Here is a 13,539-nt window from a genome sequence, read left to right on the forward strand (position 1 = left end):
TAGAGGGCAGGGTCATTCTGAGGTCACAATTGTCCTTCCTCTTGCCTGGCCAGGAAAAGTGGCTCCGATGAAGCTGCCCATCTTCGAGAGAGAGATTCACTCAGAGGCCTCTATCCCTGCCTCTCTAGGTCCCCAGCCCTGGACATCACTTTTCTCCAGAGTCCCCCATGGCCTGCCCAAAAGTCTAGGTGGGGACCAGTTCTGCCGCTCAGTCTTCAGGCCACATTTTGTGGTCAAGACCTTGCTGGTTAGCCTGTCCAGGCCTGAAACTGAACTTCACATCCTCCACAGGGCGAGTCAGGAGGGGACCGCTCTTCTGGCTGGGGCGCACGTGGAAGGCTGGGGCGCACGTGGAAGGCTGGGGCTCTCATGGACCTGTCCGTCCTCATTCTTCTCCTGCTGTTACTGCTGCTGTTACTGTAGGCCTCTGGGGTGGAAAACCCTGGGTTGGGGATCAGAAGGGACACATCCCTCAGTTAGTCTCAGATCCATTATCATCAGAACCTTCCTACCCTCTGGGACCTCCGGGTTGACGGCTGGCACCCCGCCCTCCCGAATCTTGTCAAAATCAGGCTCCTGGGGGTGCAGGGAACCTTGGGAACAGGGTGGAGAGCTGGGGGTCCATAAAGGTACCTACCTGTATCTGGCAGAGGTCAATTAAGGCGCGAATACCGGCTAAGCACCACAGCTCACCCAAAAGGGAGACAAAGATACCCAGGAGGTCCAGCCAGCGGCCCACAGTCATCAGCAGAATGAAGAGACCACCCATGCGCACCAGGACCGTCTGGACCTGGCCCTGTAGGCTGAAGCGATGTTGCCGCTGCTCCTCTGTAGGATACAGCAGTCACTACCTTGGCCGCCGGCACCTTCTGAGGGTCAGCCGGGGCCAGCCTGTCCCAATTCTCAGCTGCTCTTCCCAGGGATTTTATCATCTTCCCTGACTGCCTTCCTGCATCCCTGCTTTCTTCTCTGGGCACCTACAGACTTCTTGCCCTGGTTGAGGACAGAGCCCTGCCCGTCGACGGCCGGAATCTAAGGATCTCCCCCTGGCTGCCTGTTGGTCTAAGTCATCCACAGCCCAGTGCATTTCTGTCCAGCATGTGCCATCTCTCTCTCTCTCTCTCTCTCTCTCGTCCCACCCTGGTCCCAGTCACCTTCCCCTCTTGCCAAAGCTCACTCAACAGGGCTCCTAAGTTTCATTCCTGACCAAGCTCCACTGACCATCTGAAGAGACCTAAACACCTAAATGACATCAATAAGATGACGTCATCCCTCTGCCTAGAATGCTCCCAGGACTTCCTATGGCTTTTAGAGAATTCTAATGGAAGCCTGGTCTTGCACGGTCAGACTTGACTTGGTCCCATCCCCCCATCCTCATCCAAACCACCTTCCCCTTACGCAGAATGACAGCTGTCCTGGCTCCTCATTTCGTACGCGGAGCCTGGCTAAGCTTGTTCCCACCTCGGGGTCTTCACACTTGCTATTCCTATTGCTTGGACCACTCTTCCCTGCTCAGCCTGGTTGGCCAGGGATCTGGGACAGGCCTTTCTGAACTTGGCCAGCTTGGACACTAATCCCTATGGTCCTTGGGGGAACAACCCTGAAACCCACTCGGTGGTTGTAAATGGCCACACCTTCACTCTGTGCTTTGGCCCACAATCCCTTTCACCTCACCTAGTCCTTAAGACCAACCCATGCACCAGATCTTTAGGGCTCCTATATGATGACTATATATATATATATATATCATATATATATCCTCTGAGAAGCCCACAGTACCCCCGAAGTAGAGTATTAAGACCTGTCCCTGGACTGGGTGGTTGGGATGACAAGGGGAGTGTGGCCAAGGGAAGGGAGCCCAGCCCTGGGGCTCTCACCCTGCATGTAGATGACCAACAGCGTGTAGCAGATGGTGAGCGGAGTCCAGAATCGCACGGCCTCTGACGTGTTCAGGAAGTCCTTGTTGATGAGGGCCACAGCTGCCAGATCGCTCACAGCAAAAGCCACTGTCAGAGTGCGGCCCAGGAACCTGGGCAGGCTGTGCTGGCTGGCCAGCAGGCCCAAGCAGACCCCACAGTAGCGTTGGCTACTGTGCAGCTCATAGAGGCTGCAGATGTGGTGGTTTAGGCGCCGGGCACCCAGGCCGAGGAGCGCGGCCAGCCCCAGGCTCAGCAGTAGGTTTAGGGAGCGGTGTGGGGCGCCTTCCTGTAGGAAACTGAGGCCACAGCTTAGTCCACAGCCCAGGGAGAACTGACACACCAGGAAGAGCTGGAGTCGCTCCTTGTCCCCGGAGCCCTGCAGGGGAAAGGAGCCCAGGGTAGACTGCATTGCCTGAGGCTGGCGTCTGAAAGGGTGGTTTCTCTTGCTTATCCGGTTGGCTGGAGGGTGATGGTTCTGACTTCACAGACAAACCAAGTGCTCCTTTGAGCCTCGGTTGTCCCATTTGTGGAGATCCAAGAGGACCCTTAACCATTACCGCTGTCAGAACGAAGTGGGCTGGCAGGGCTCAGCAATGCAAGTTTTTTTTTTTTTTTTTTTTTTTTAAATCTTATGTGTTCCAGTGTGTTTCAGGCTGGCCTCAAACCCAGTAGTCAAGGATGACCCTGAACTTCTCTTCCTTCAGGCAAGAATATTCGCTATGCTTGGGTTTCCACCGTACAGGGGGATCAAATCCAGGGCTTTGTGCATGCTAGGCAAGCACTCTACCTACTGCCCACAGTCCCAGCTCACAGAACCTACATTGGGGAGTGGGGGTGGGGGTGGTGTTGGGTTAGTCTCCTGCTGCTAGGTAAGAAATTGCAATCTCTGGTTTCCATCTGAAGGAAAAGGGTGGGGGACAGCTTACTAGGACCTACTTCCCAATCCTGGGGATGGCAGTGGTCAGAGTGGCCCCAGGCTTCTGTACTCTCACCTTGCCCAGGGACAGCAGTGTGGACACAGCCCGGAGGGAGAACTCCAAGACCACGAGGGCGGCCACTCTGGCCCCTATCACGGTCAGGAACAGGGCCAGACCAGCCAGATGCACCATCTCAAGCGAGGCCCATTGCGCTCGAAGCCGCTGCTTTTGGGGCTGCCGCTGGGGGTCACTGTGGGGGCAGAATGGGTGCGGGCTGAGAGGCACGATCACGGGGGTCCTGTCCTGGGAGGGTGGCCAGGGCTCCAGCTTCACTCTCAGCCCTCTCCAGGAGAGACCAGACTCAGGGACCAACTGCCTGGGCGGGGCTGGGTGGGACCGACGTGGGCACTCACTTGACACAGGCCACGAAGAAGTAAACTTTCAGGAGACTGTTGAGAACCGAGACTCCAAGGGCCCCGATCAGGCCTGAACCACACAAAGGAGAGGGGTGAGAGGGGGCGTTAGGATGGCCGGGGGGGGGGGGAGGGACGGTGAGCGCAGGGGGCAGCCTGGAGCGAGGCCCTCACGTGGATGGTGGGGCCCACCTTGCACCCCGCCCACCAGAGGGAGGCACGGGGGGGGGCAGGTGTGCATCCCGGAGGCGCTCACCTTGCAGGAAGCTGTCGAAGAGACTGGAGCCCCACTCAAAGGAAGGGAAGTTGGGGAGCCAGGAGGAGAGGGAAGGCAAGGAGAACATGGCAGCCTCGGGCCGGGTCTGCGCTGGGACAGACCCAATGATATCACCGGTCAAAGGTGTCTCTAGAGGACAGGGGAGGGACTAGGAAAGGGTCAAAGGCCTGGGGGCGGGGCAGGAGAGCCAGGTGCCTTAGATCTTCCAGGTTGCGGGACTCAGCGACTGTCAGCCCGCAGCTGCTGGAGTCTTCCCATTTAGGACTCAAGGGCAAAGCATTGAACTGATTCTGGTCTGTCCCCGCTAGACTTCAAGGCCACCATGCCTTCCGGAAGTCCCTCCTCTGCCAGCTCCTGATCTGCCCCCCCCTCAGGTGTGGCTTGCACTCAACCTGAAGTGTGAGCTGGCGCGCTCTCAAGTTCCCAAAGCAGGGGTTCTCCCCGACAGCGCTAGGTCTTTTCGGGTTCTGTCTCTTCGGGCTTCTGAAAATTAGCAATTCGGCTTCTACAGGCCACACAGGAAAAGAAGGGTTTGAAATCTCCCCCCCCCCCAAGGCTCGGGTTGCGTGCGTTCTCTCTCGGGGTCACACTGTTCCCCTTGGGTCCACTAGGTGGCAGGCCTCGCCTGGGTAGGTGGGTGCTGCTTTCTGGGTCCTTCCTAGAAAGGGTTTGAGAGCTCAGGGTTGGGGTTGGGGCGGGGCGGGGTGGGACAGGAACAGGGAAGCAGAGGGGAGTCTCGAAAGTACAAAACTTTATTGGAGTGTTCATCTGGAGTATTTTTTCCCACTTGGGATGTGGTTGGGGAAGGTGGTTGAAGCTGCCTGGCCAAGAATGGGCGTGTCTGTTTTCAGAGTAGAAAGGCTACTGGGTGCCTTACACACCTGTCCCTGTGGTGGAGTGTGGCTGCGGTCTGGAGAGAAAGCCCAGTGTGTCGTTGGCCCTGAAGTGGCTCTGCCCTGTGACCCATGCGGACAGGCACCCTCTTCCCTAGTCCGAGCTCCTCTGAATGTACACCAACAGGAAGCCGGAATCCAGGCTGACCGACCTCAAACTTACTATGGAGCTGAGGATGACGTTGAACTCCAGATCCTCCTGCCTCTACCTCCCCAGGGCTGAGATTCCCCGTGCTGGGGATGGAACCGAGAGCCTCAAGAGAAGCCGGTGAGCAGTCTGCCGACTGATCTGTGTTCACAGCCTGAGGAAAGCTGGTTTGACTCCAGAGAAGACTAGAGGAAGCTGCTCATTTTAAAGTCAAGGAAAGAGGCCTCAGGAGAAGTCAGTCTTGGGCTGGGGGTGTAGACCACTGGCAGATCATGTGACTGACATGCCTGGGCCCTGGCTCCACCAAAACGCAAGGAACTGAAATAAAAGCAAAGAGAGGGGCTGGAGAGATGGCTCAGTGGTTTTAAGAGCATTGAATGCTCTTCCAGAGGGCCTGAGTTCAAATCCCAGCAACCACATGGTGGCTCACAACCATCTGTAATAAAATCTGATGCCCTCTTCTGGTGTGTCTAAAGACAGCTACAGTGTATATTATGCAGTATATATAATAAATCTTTTTAAAAAAAGAAAAGAGAGAAGCTAACACTGGTGAGCTTCCAAACACTGCAGGTTTCAGAAGGTAGGAAGCCAGGGTTTTTGTTGTTAAACTATCAAGGCTTCAGAACTTGGTTTGACAACTGGCCTTGGCCAGCTAGACTCTGGGGACACCAAGGACTGCTCACACTCTGAGAGACAGGAAGCCCAGTAGTCCTGATGTAGCAGTGTCCTCACTGAGAGCACTGTGTGGGGCTAGGCAGAGGCTTGGCTATGTCACGGCAAAGGTATGTGGCTCCAGCTGGAGACATGGCTTCCCTCAGTCTCAATTTCCTTAAGCTGAGAGAGGCTTGTGGGGTCACACAGTGGGTAGGGGACAGAGGAGCCAGTATGGCTGAGTGGCTCCGTGAGTGGGAGGTCTTTACCTGCAGGCATTACTGTGGCAGTGAGCCAAGGCACGGGAACCCAGGGGAGAGAAGGGGAGCAAGGAGTGGTGACTTGGGGCGCACTGGTCCTGAGGCACCATGGAGCCCAGTTGTCCACTGTTCCCCACCCCCTCCCCCCGACCTGTGGCAGGGTCTGACTCAAGCTGGCTCTGGGCAGCCGGTCCTACTGAAGCCACTTCCACCAGATGCCAGGCTTGGTGGCGGGGTGAGGGACCAGTCTAGGTGCCCCGGTGCTGGGCTCTCACAGCCAGTTTCCGCAGCTCATCCCAGAAGAACATGCTAAGGACGGTGTGGGGACCCAAGCGCAGATAGGCAGGTCCTAGGCCCTTGTAGAGTGCCAGGGGTCCCTCCTGCTGACAGGTCTTCACCAGGCAATCAGCGAGGCCCCTGTACAGCTTGCCCTGGGGGACAAACATGGGAGGAGAGTTGAGCTGTCAGGAGTAGCATCTGTTTTTGTCTGGGAGGATTTACATACTGATATATATAAAAGCTGGAGAGATGGCTCAGTGGTTAGAGCACTGACTGCTCTTCCAGAGGTCCTGAGTTCAATTCCCAGCAACCACATGGTGGCTCACAACCATTTGTAATGGGATCTGATGCCCTTTTCTGGTGTGTCTGAAGACAGCTACAGTGTGCATATAATAAAGTGTATATGTACAGTGTATATATAATAAATAATAAATCTGTTTTTTTAAAGGAGCCTTTGTCTACAGGCAAAGAGCCTCCTGCAGGGGTATAACTTGGATATCGGCACACACCTTTGTCCTCACACTTCCTGTCTGCATTACGACAGGAAGGCCGCCATTCCAACCCTGTCTTTTCTACTGACCACCTGGGAGACCTCAGCCGGGTCTCTGAGTTCATTTCCTCATCAGGAAAAAGTCAAAGGGCTTGGGACTTGCCCGTTAAAATGTTTCCAATATTGTGTGCGTCCCCTGGTGGCTCTGCGTGTGTGTGTGTGTGTGTGTGTGTGTGTGTGTGTGTGTCCCGTGTCCCCACATCTTCTGTTCCTCCTGTCCCCTGCTCACCCTGCCGGCTCCGTCCACTGGCTGATTGTATAGGCGAGTACTGATGACATCGAAGGGGGTCATGACTGCCACCACAGCCATACTGCTAATCATGCCTCCAGCCAGGGTCACCAGCCAGCTGTCCTCCAAAAACCACTGTGGGGATGGCACAGGCTGCTGACCCTGCTCTCATTATTCACCCCTACTGTGCTCTCCCACCCCCACCCTCCCCCCCCCCCGCCCCAAGGGCTGGAAGGGCTGGGGTGGGTGAGCCAATCAGATCTCTCCAGCCATTTCCAATTCCCAATGCCAACCCTGCAATCCTCCATGGTTTTAGGGTTCACTGATGGCCGCCCCCAAACTCCTGTCAGACACAAAGGCTAGTGGCAACTATAATGGAAGAGCCAACAATTTTATTTTCTCCCTCCCTTCACTCCATCCTTCCTCAAGCGTGCATGCGCATTCTCTCTTTGTTGAGACCGGTCTTGCTAGGCAGCAGGCTGTTCTCCAACTTGCCATCCTTCTGCCTCCACCTTCTAAGTTCTGAGATCACAGGTGAGGATCGCTATTCCTAGCTCCAGCCCTCTCTTCCCTTTCTCCCCTTCTTCCTTCCATGTCATCTTCCTTCTCTTCTCCCTCCCTCCATCATCCTTTCCCGTTTCCCTTATCTTTCCTTCTTCTTCTCTTTCTCATCTAGGTAGCCCGGGCCTACTTTGAACTCTGTGTAGCCGAGGACCACCTAAGCTTCTTGACCCCTCCCCTCCCACCACCACCTCAACATCCTAAGTGTTAGAAACCTAAGTGCATCTCACCGTGTTCAGCAAGACCAGGTTTTGTTTTGGGCCCCAGCTGTCACCAACCCTGTGTGGAAGAGGCAGGAAACTTCCCACTGCCCTGTATTTCAGTGTTCCCAGCCCCTTACCTGCCGATCTTGTACCCATGTCTTGGCAGAAGTAAAGGTGGCCAGCTGGGCAGCTGAACCCACTGTGACTCGAGGCACAGCCCCACTCACACCCCGCCACAGCCCCAGCATGCCCTGTTGGCGCCAGATGGTCTCCAGGGCACTCAGGATACCCTGCGGAGAGGAGATGGTGTGGGTCACTAGACAGCCATGGCGCCTGTACAGCCTGGAGCCCCAGGTTCTGGGGAAGGTGTGTCACCTGATGCTGGTGCTGATGGCCCACGGCTACAGTGGCCAAGGTCTGGGCCTGCAGCTGTGTCTTGACCTGGGAATACAGTGCAGATGAGAGCTTAGGATAGACTCTGGGAACCGAGCTGAGCATGTTGGAGCCCCGCGCCTGCCTGGTATCCCTGACCCCACATCTGAGGCTCTGAGACAATCTTGGTTGGCCAGAGTTCACTTTTGTTATTTTAAAATTTGAGACAGTGCCTCGTGTACCCAAGGGCTGGCCCCAAATTCGTCTTGTCACTATGGCCTTAAGTCTGCTTTTCCTGCCTCCACCTCTCAAATGCTGGGATTATGGGTAGGCAGGCAGTGCCATGCCTGGCTTGTGTTGTGCTTGGGAACAAACCCAGGGCTTAGTACGTGCTAAGAAAGCACAGTACCAACCGAGCCACATCCCGAAGCCTGGGCGTGCATCTCGGTGGCTCAGGTTTCTTCAGGAGATCTTTGGGACTCTGTGCTGCTACTTTCAAGGACAGAGTATAAAGTATTTGTTCAGTGCCTAGACCAGGACACAACAGACTTACACTCTGTAGTAGCTTTTATTCTTACTGTACGCTAGGCTCTCTGCGTGCAACCACAGGCAAGCGAGGGCTACAATCTACCTACTTTCCAACCTGCTCCTTCTCCCAGCTAAGCTCAGTGGACATGGCTCCCAAAGAAGCAAGGGTCAGAGCGAGGGCAGGTTCCAGGTCTGAGCCAGATATTCCCAGCAGACAGTCCCCTCCCAGACTGCCCTGCCCAACCCAGTGCCACAAAGTCCACTGGTCACATTGGTCACAGAGCTGTAAAGGAAGGAGAAGACACTTACCAGGTAAGCAGGACTCCCCACAAAGGCTCCCAATGCCCCAGCCACAGCACCTGCAACCAGAGTGCCACCTGCTTGCTGGGTGAGGCCGGCCTGGCATGCCAGGCTATAGCAGTAGAAACGGACACCATTCATGAGGCCCTGGTAGAGAAGGCCAGCGGCCAGCCCCTTCTGCAGGCCCCACAGCCCATCTGCCCGGGCAACAGCTGCAACCGAGGACACAAAGCCCCGGTAGGGCCGTGGGTAGGTGCCTGGGGCCTGCAGTTCCCCCTGTAGTTGCAGACGAGTCTTTACCACTTCCAAGGGATTGGTGAATACACAGGCCAGGCAGCAGGCTGAGGCACCCAGCACCAGGTCCACAGCTGGTGACACCATCTCCCTCTGATCCATGGCAGGAGTTGTCTGTGCCTGGGTCAGCGCCATGGCATAGTCTGGAGGTGGTAGTGTCTAGGCGGTCCACACCCTTGTGTAGCCACAGGGCTGGGGACCAAGGGGGGTCAGCTCCATGTCTAGAGGACAGAGAGTCTGCCACTGGCTGGAGGCCCCTGGTTGTCTTGGAACTCCACCTGCTGTTCATCTGCAGGGCTATGGGAATCTAGACACACCTCCTCTGGCTCGGACCAATCCCAGTTGCTGCTGGCCAGGGCGGGCCTAGGCCCTGGGATCTGGAGGAAAGGTCACTTGTGACTGCAAGGACAGTGGGCAGGAAGAAAGAGTAAGGGAGGGCACTCCTCCTTGTCCTCTAGACTTCCTGTCCCATCTCTGGTCCCTGTTCGGCTACAGCTAGAGCTTGGGGGTTGTGGTGACTTGTCCCTACCAATGGCCTACCAGCAACTAACTGTCCCATTTGTGCATCCGCCATATTATAGCTCAACTTTCCTTTCCTTTCTTTCTTTCCTTCTTTCTTCCTTCTTTTCTTTCAGATTTATTCACTCAATTATCTTGTTTGGTTTTTGAAACAAGGTCATTTGATATAACCCTGGCTGGCCTGACTTGAGCTCTGTAGACCAGGTGGCCACAAACTCCCAGAGATCCACCTGCTCTGCCTCCCAAGTGCTGGGAGTAAAGGGGCAGGCCACCACGCCCAGCCTTATCGTCCCATTTCAACGAGAGTGAATGCAAGGGAGGACCCCAGAGCCTGCAGAACCACTGGTGAGATTTGTTCAGTCTCAGGTGTGACGGTGTCTCTTTCTCAAGGGCTCACTGTGCTGACCAGGCCACCTCCAGACTCATGGCAAGCTCCGTGTGCCTCTGTCCCCCAGTACTGACAGCACAAACTTACAGATCTGCCATGACTTTGTCTTGTACTTTTTAATGTATATGGGCATTTTGCCTACATGTGTGTGTGTGTGCCTGGTGCACATGGAGACCAGAAAGGGTACTACATAAACATACTCTGGAATTGGAGTTACACGTGAGTGCAAGCCACCATGTGGGCAGGTGCTAGGAATTGAACCCAGGCCCTCTGGAAGAGCAGCTAATTCAGTGCTCCAACCACCGAGCCATCTCTCCCAGCCCACTATTATTATTATTTTTTTAAAGACAGGGTTTCTCCGTGTAGCTTTGGTTGTGCTGGAACTATGGAGACCAGACTGGCCTGGAACTCACAGAGATCCACCTGCCTCCACCCCTCGAGTGCTGGATTTCAAGGCATACAACAGCACACCCAGAAAACACCACTGATGTCAATGCCTTTATAAAAAAGACAGGGTCTCAGTATATAGCTTAGGTTATCCTGTATGTGTGCATGTGTGTGAGGGCATATATACACACACACATGACACAGAGGGTGACTTTGAGGGCTGTTATTAAATTAAAAAAAGGGTTACTTGAATACAAATCCTGCTCCACCCCCAGTCGATGTGAAAACCAGGTGCCTGACGGCGGACCCAGCACGGACACGCTGGACAACTGGATGAGCCACACCTGTGCAGGTGGCACACAGTATGCAAACCAGTGCGCATATTTAAAACCTGCGTCAGTGCTTATTTCTAGAATTTTCCATTTCCTAGTTTCAGTGCTTGCTGCCTGGTGCAGGTGCCTCCAGAGAGGCCTCTGGGAGACCGACGGGTGAAAAACCCGCTTCACCCAGTAAAAGGTGGCCCATGCCCCTCCTGCGTCCCCAACTTCTAGTGCCTCAGCCATGCTCACCCTCACCAGACACTGCAGAGCCCGTGTGCGATGGAACGGCGTGTTCAGGGTCCCATGAAGAGTGACCCTGCTGGCTCTATCCATTTCCCTTAACAGCCAAACCACCAGGCTCCCTCTTGTGGTGGCCATGTAGGAAACAGCCTTCCAGGGCCTTCCTCCTCCAGGCAGCCAAGACCAACCTGTGTGTGTGTGTGTGTGTGTGTGTGTGTGTGTGTGTGTGTGTGACAATGGAGACGGGGGGGGGGGGACTCTCTTCTACCCACCTCCCACTGAAAGAGGGTCAGTGACAAGTCTCAGCAATATAACATCAGTTTTATTTTAAAAAACAAATACCCAATCCACCTGACCTGTCCCTCAAGGGACCTAATAAAGACCTCAGGAAGGGCTAGCTCCAGCCAAGCAAGGGTCGGTTGTCAAAGAAGCCACCAGGCTCATGGGCTCTGCTCCTCTCTCGGCCCCTCTCCTTTGCTCCCAGCAAGAGGAGCCAACTGATCCGTGGTCCTACGAGCTCTGCTGTATTTGAGGAAAAGGAGAGGACATGCAGGGCCTTCTGGCAGCCGTGGAGAGCTGCTGGGCCCAGGCTGTGCAAGGCAGGCCGCTGTGCGTGGGGTTGATTTGTGAGAGGGGGCATGCACAGATACCTAGTGTTTGCCTTTCCCTGTGCAGTGGGGACAGTGTTCAAAAATGAACAAGGGTGGCTGGGCACTCAGGACCCCCAGGGGGCCCTGACCATCCGCCCAGGCCCCTGACCCAGGAGAGGAAGATGGCACACCCACCCTCCTGTCTCTGCTTCCACTTCAATAGATGCTATCATTCTCTCTGTCACCCTGAGCAGATGGTGAGGACTAAAGTGGTGGCCAGGGGACACCAAGTGCCTACGGAGCCCACAGGGCTCAGACCTTCTGCCCCAGTGACTTCTAGTCACTACCGCTGGGCAGGATGCCTACAGTGCCAGGCACTGACTCTGAATCCCTATCTCAGGCCACACAGACTGGTTCTGCCACCCCAAGGTAGGAGTGGGCTGTCGACACCTGGCTCTGAAACACCGTGGTGGCATACCACAGTGCAGAAGCTGGTCGGCCTGCCTCCTTCCCGCCTGCTCAATGTCACCCAGCCACGCCTCAGCACCAGGGGTCCCGGGAGGCCCTGCCGCGGCAGAGGCTGTCGCTCCGCTGCCAGGCACTGTGGATGAGGCTCAGGGCGTCTTCAAACTTCTGCTTGACGGAAGCTTCATGGATTGGCTTGTGAGGGAGGTCTACCTGTGTTGGGATACGCAGAAAACATAAGGACTCCAGGTTGCTCTCCCAAGAGCCATGGAAGACCTCCAGGGCCCTGCGTAGCCTTTTGGAACACCTTCCATGTTGTGAGTTTCTCTTCTGCTTGGCATACAGACCCCAAGGCCCAGCTCTCCGTTCTCCCTGGAATTCACTGGGGGAGGGGATCTGTTCTTGACTGTTTTCTGTTTCTGGCACAGTTTAGAGCTGCCCTGGAACGACAGGGTGCAGGGGGCACCGCACACACAACAGTACCTCTCCCTGGGTGTGGTGGCACCTTTGGACACAGCCTTTAATCCCAGAAGCCAGAGACAGATTTTTCCCTGTGAGTTCTAGGCTGGGCAGAACTGCATAGTAAGGCCTCGTCTCAAAACCAAACCACACCAAGTCACTGCTTCTCCAGGGCTGGGGTGGGGGAGGGCCTGTCCGGCATCTCACCAGGCCCACCAGAGTCTCACAGTGACTGGAACTCAGGTCAGGAATGGGCAGCTCCTGGTGGTATTTTTAGTTCTGACAGACATGCTGACAGTGGTGCTTGCTTCTTTGGCTCAAAGTTTCTGTCTGTCTAGAGTTGTTGGCAAACTGTTGTCCCCAGAACCCTTCAGGCTAGGCCAGGCCTCGCCCCAAGAATGGTTAGGTACCTGGTAGATGGCTTTCCACCCAGAGCTCAGGGCAGTCAGGAACCGGTCCAACTCGGAAGTGCAGCTCAGGTAGATGACCCAGGGTTGGAGCAGCTGTGGGCTATCCTGGGAGAACTCCTAGGGGCAGCGGATTCCACGTGAGCATGGATTTCCTTGGGCGAAGCCTGAGTCCCGCCCACCCCTACCTAACCCTAACCCTGCCCGCTCACCAGAATACAGTACTCCTTGCCCAGCTCTGTGGAGATAGCAGTGATGTCTGCGAGCCTGGCTGTGCCCAGGGAGCGAAAGAAGCTGGTCTGGCAATCCTCGTGGCATGTGAAGAGGCGGTCCGCCGTGATCACCAGGCAGCAAGGGATACAGGGGCTGGGAGCTATGCCCTGGGGTATGACCTGGTCATAAGCAGAAGGTGGGAGAGGTGGGTTGTTTCTCCAGGGTGACCTGCGCCAGGAATCCCCCTGTTGGGGTGGGGGTGGTGGACATGAGCAGACTTACTCCTTTGGACACAGCCTGGCAAAGATGTTGCATCCAGTCGGCCATCTCGGCTTCACTGTCGGCGCTTAGCTCCAGGCAGGGCCGGTCAGCCAGAATGACCTGGAAGGCGTGGGGCCGATCCGTGGTGTTGGATCTCCGGCAGCCACCGCACTGCTCCCCGCTGGGCCAGAGGAAGAGGGTGAAATGGGAGGGCAGAGGCAGGGGTGGGGGACCCTGGGGTGGGCTGAAGTGTGCAGGCACTGGGCCTCAGGTTCTAGGGATGTTTGCATATGCTTGGCTAGCCCTCTGGTTGTGTGTGTGTATGTGTGAGTGTGTGAGTGTGTGTGTGTGTGTGTGTGTGTGTGTGTGTGTGTATGTCTGTGTATGTAAAACAGCCTTTTTTCTCCTTTTTCCTTTAAGACAGGGTCTGATGTAGCCCAGGCTGGCCCAGAACTTGTTATATAGCACAGGATGACCTGGAACTTCTGATCTCCTG

At 55.6% G+C, this 13,539-nt stretch overlaps 3 protein-coding genes across 7 annotated transcripts in view; all 3 read right to left on the reverse strand.

Annotated features, from left to right (window-relative positions):
- TMEM82 (transmembrane protein 82) lies at positions 1–3,593 on the reverse strand (the record flags this gene model as incomplete). Its single annotated transcript, XM_080920974.1, has 6 exons — positions 1–442; positions 638–828; positions 1,878–2,295; positions 2,912–3,086; positions 3,250–3,322; positions 3,506–3,593. 6 exons carry the CDS (start codon positions 3,591–3,593, stop codon positions 386–388), a joined length of 1,002 nt encoding a protein of 333 aa, XP_080777100.1. The 3' UTR covers positions 1–385.
- A 664-nt stretch (positions 3,594–4,257) lies between these two features.
- On the reverse strand, positions 4,258–9,052 carry SLC25A34 (solute carrier family 25 member 34). Of its 3 annotated transcripts, XM_080922016.1 has the most exons (5): positions 8,510–9,052; positions 7,676–7,741; positions 7,438–7,590; positions 6,537–6,671; positions 4,258–5,909 (listed from the first exon to the last, which is right to left on the reverse strand). In XM_080922016.1, exons 1-5 carry the CDS (start codon positions 8,927–8,929, stop codon positions 5,727–5,729), a joined length of 957 nt encoding a protein of 318 aa, XP_080778142.1. In that variant the 5' UTR covers positions 8,930–9,052; the 3' UTR covers positions 4,258–5,726. The 3 variants fall into 3 exon arrangements, with proteins under 3 accessions (XP_080778142.1, XP_080778143.1, XP_080778144.1); XM_080922017.1 differs by lacking the exon at positions 7,676–7,741; XM_080922018.1 differs by lacking the exon at positions 6,537–6,671.
- Positions 9,053–10,958: 1,906 nt separating this feature from the next.
- The window catches only part of PLEKHM2 (pleckstrin homology and RUN domain containing M2), a 37,539-nt gene continuing 34,958 nt past the window's right edge, over positions 10,959–13,539 (reverse strand). For all 3 annotated transcript variants that reach the window (XM_080920643.1, XM_080920642.1, XM_080920644.1), the window contains 4 exons: positions 13,065–13,224; positions 12,782–12,961; positions 12,573–12,689; positions 10,959–11,916 (listed from right to left, as the gene is read on the reverse strand). In XM_080920643.1, coding sequence (XP_080776769.1) covers positions 11,779–11,916; positions 12,573–12,689; positions 12,782–12,961; positions 13,065–13,224 — 595 coding nt within the window. In that variant the 3' untranslated portion in view covers positions 10,959–11,778. The remainder of the gene's footprint in view (positions 11,917–12,572; positions 12,690–12,781; positions 12,962–13,064; positions 13,225–13,539) is intronic.

Source organism: Micromys minutus (genome assembly GCF_963924665.1).
Source record: "Micromys minutus genome assembly, chromosome: 9".
Taxonomy (NCBI): domain Eukaryota; kingdom Metazoa; phylum Chordata; class Mammalia; order Rodentia; family Muridae; genus Micromys; species Micromys minutus.

Excerpts from the sequence above, each read along its gene's own strand:
- SLC25A34 (XM_080922016.1), bottom strand. The coding sequence starts at position 8,929 with ATGGCGCTGACCCAGGCACAGACAACTCCTGCCATGGATCAGAGGGAG. Across the intron at positions 7,591-7,675 it reads GCCATCAGCACCAGCATCAG|GGTATCCTGAGTGCCCTGGA; the intron begins GTGACACACCTT and ends TCCTCTCCGCAG. Across the intron at positions 6,672-7,437 it reads CATGGGTACAAGATCGGCAG|TGGTTTTTGGAGGACAGCTG; the intron begins GTAAGGGGCTGG and ends CCATCCCCACAG.